This window comes from Priapulus caudatus, unplaced genomic scaffold (genome assembly GCF_000485595.1).
Source record: "Priapulus caudatus unplaced genomic scaffold, Priapulus_caudatus-5.0.1 Scaffold2367, whole genome shotgun sequence".
In the NCBI taxonomy this organism is placed as follows: domain Eukaryota; kingdom Metazoa; phylum Priapulida; class Priapulimorpha; order Priapulimorphida; family Priapulidae; genus Priapulus; species Priapulus caudatus.
In genome coordinates this window covers 9,321-11,976 of record NW_014579428.1, presented here as the reverse complement: position 1 = coordinate 11,976, position 2,656 = coordinate 9,321, and the positions used below count along the sequence as shown (strand labels likewise).

General features: G+C 50.1%; 1 protein-coding gene across 1 annotated transcript in view; it reads right to left on the bottom strand.

Moving 5' to 3' along the window:
• LOC106818602 (collagen alpha chain CG42342-like) overlaps positions 1 to 1,797 on the bottom strand; it is a 14,269-nt gene extending 12,472 nt beyond the window's left edge. The window contains exons 1-3 of the mRNA XM_014823297.1: positions 1,741 to 1,797; positions 1,445 to 1,498; positions 1,150 to 1,266 (exon numbers count right to left, since the gene is read on the bottom strand). Coding sequence (XP_014678783.1) covers positions 1,150 to 1,266; positions 1,445 to 1,498; positions 1,741 to 1,797 — 228 coding nt within the window. The remainder of the gene's footprint in view (positions 1 to 1,149; positions 1,267 to 1,444; positions 1,499 to 1,740) is intronic.
• Positions 1,798 to 2,656: the final 859 nt, after the last annotated feature.

The following is a 2,656-nucleotide window of genomic DNA, read 5'->3' as shown; positions in this document are numbered from 1 at the left end:
CCTCTCTCTGTCTCTCTCGCTCTCTCCCCCCCTTCTCTCTCGCTCCCTCTCCGCCAGCACTCTTACCGCTAAGGTCTACCTCTCTCTGTCTCTCTCGCTCTCTCTCTCTCCCTCTTTCTCGCTTTCTCTCCCTCTTTCTCGCTCTCTCTCTCCCCCGCTCTCGCTCCCTCTCCGCCACCACTCTTACCCCTAAGCCTGGGCTGCCGTTGATTCCGAGACGACCTGGCTCTCCCGTCAGTCCCATGGGACCCTGCAGCAACAATTAACAGCACACGGACTCAGTGCGGCAAAATGTACGGCAAAATGTACGATCTACTACACAGCTTATACAGAAGCTTATATAGAAGAAAGAGTTGTGAGACTGTTATAGCGCGTGGTGCCAATTAAAAACAGATTAGCCAATAGATGTCGCTACTGGTATGCTGCTTGCGGGATGGGGAAGAAGAGGATGAGGATGCAAAAATGATGAGGATGAAGATGAGGATAAGGATGAGGATGAAGATGATCATGAAAGGCGAGAAAAAGAGAGATGCAATAATTAAAATAAGGATGCTAATGACGAGGAATCCCGACTGGCTTCATTAAAGACCCGCATCCTCCATCCGCAGCCTCCGCTCAGAGCACAACTCTAATGATGTCGGCGCAACCGATCGAAGCCAATTAGCATGGGGAGCGGACCGAAGGCCCGGATTTCCGGTAGAGGTATGGCTCGATTCATCCACCTAACGGGAGGAGCGGGAAGATGAGGAGAAGGGGGACAGTCGGGAAGAGGTGCAAAAGGAGAACAGCGATGATGTGAGAGGAGAAAAGAGGAAGCAGCAACAAACAAGAATAAAAAAGCTGAGGAACGACAAGAGGAGAGGGAGTAGAAGGAGGAAGGGTTGGGGAAGGGTCCGGGGACAGAAACGAAAACCGAAAAGAATGAGAAAGAAAGAAAGAAAGGAGAAGAAGGGAGGAAATAAGGGAGAATGAGTAAAATGCATACTTACGTCCTCCCTCCCTCTCTCCCGCACGCACTCCTGCTCTCCCTTCTTCCCTCCCTCCCTCTCTCCCTTCTTCCCTCCCTCCCTCTCTCCCGCACGCATTCCTGCTCTCCCCTCTTCCCTCCCTCCCTCTCTCCCGCACATGCTCCTCCCCCTCGGCACCCACCTGATCTCCTTTGTCGCCCTTCACGCCCTTCTTTCCTCTCCTGCCGCGGTCTCCTTTCACTCCGGCCGTGCCCTGTGCACCGGAATCTCCCATCAAGCCAGGAATGCCGTCAGTGCCCTGAAATCAGCGAGTAAACACGTGGCCCCATCTATCGAGCGATTTTTCAATTCATCTATCAAATCGTCAACCTATATTGTCGGTACGAACGAAGAGAGGGGATGATACAGTTTCCTTTGCTAGTTGTCGCGGCGTCGTTTTCAGCATTCTTCCCTCCGTGTGTGTTTTATATACTTACGGGCAGCCCCGACTCGCCTCTGTGTCCCTTCTCACCGCCATTACCCTTGTCGCCCTGCAAAAGCAGACGGACTCAGTTTTGGCACCTGGAGTACACAGTGGCGCCATCTGTTGACCCAAATATCAACTACGCGTGCAATCGAAGCTGCACAGATACACTTATCACGTGATGACAATGCGCGGTCGCTATAATTACTCAATTAATTAAGTAGATTGATTAACTCCACTTGTAAAGATCGCGAAATTACGCGCGGAAGGAGCGGGGCCGCGCGCGCGATGCTGGCGCCATCTACTCACTTTCTGTCCGTCGAGGCCGGGCCGTCCCTGAAAGAACGAACGCAGAACGCACGGCATTACAATCACAGCGACGGCGGCGCCCCCGCACGAGAGAAAAAACGAGCGGGAGCGAAGCGAGAGCGCGTCGGAGAAATAAACAACAGCGAATTACACAATTCATGCCGAAACAACGAAACAACGATGACAAGCAAAAAAACAACAAGCGAACGTCTGCGGCCGCCAGGTGGCGTTAGTCGTCTCCGGCGGCGGCCGGCGATCGCGAAGGTTATACGGCGCAGAAATCATTATTATTAAGGAGAGCAGAGAAAATATCTGCAGAGAGAGAGACAGCAGAAAGAGAATCCCCGTTAATAGACTGCCACCGAGATGTGTACGAGTGAGTGTGAGTGTGTGTACGTGTGCGTGATTTCGCGAGTGTATTCACACGTATGCGTGCGCACGCGCGCAACCTGAAATGGAATTAAATTCGTCATACCTGAAACAGAGACGAACAGCGTTAACAACAACAACAACAACAACAACAACAATAATAATAATAATAACAGTAGGTTTTACAGACTGCGATGTGTGACGGTAGAGGGCGCTCTATGCTTTAGAGCTTATCCACGAAACAACCGCAAAATATAAACAGTTCTGCTATACATTTCTTGCAGATATATATAAATGCACGTGTGAGAACTCACTGACAATGACTAATGTAATTTTTTGGCCACACATTTAAGAATTTCGATTGATCGTTTAAACTCTAATATGTTGTAGGTTGCTTAAAAGCAGACAAATATTTCTCTACAGGTGCATGTTGATTGTCATTCATCCGTCTCTTTCCTTCGCCCTCTCTCTCTCTCTCTCTTTCTTTCTCTCTCTCTCTCTCTCTCTCTCTCTCTCTTTCTCTTTCTCTCTCTCTCTCTCTCTCTCT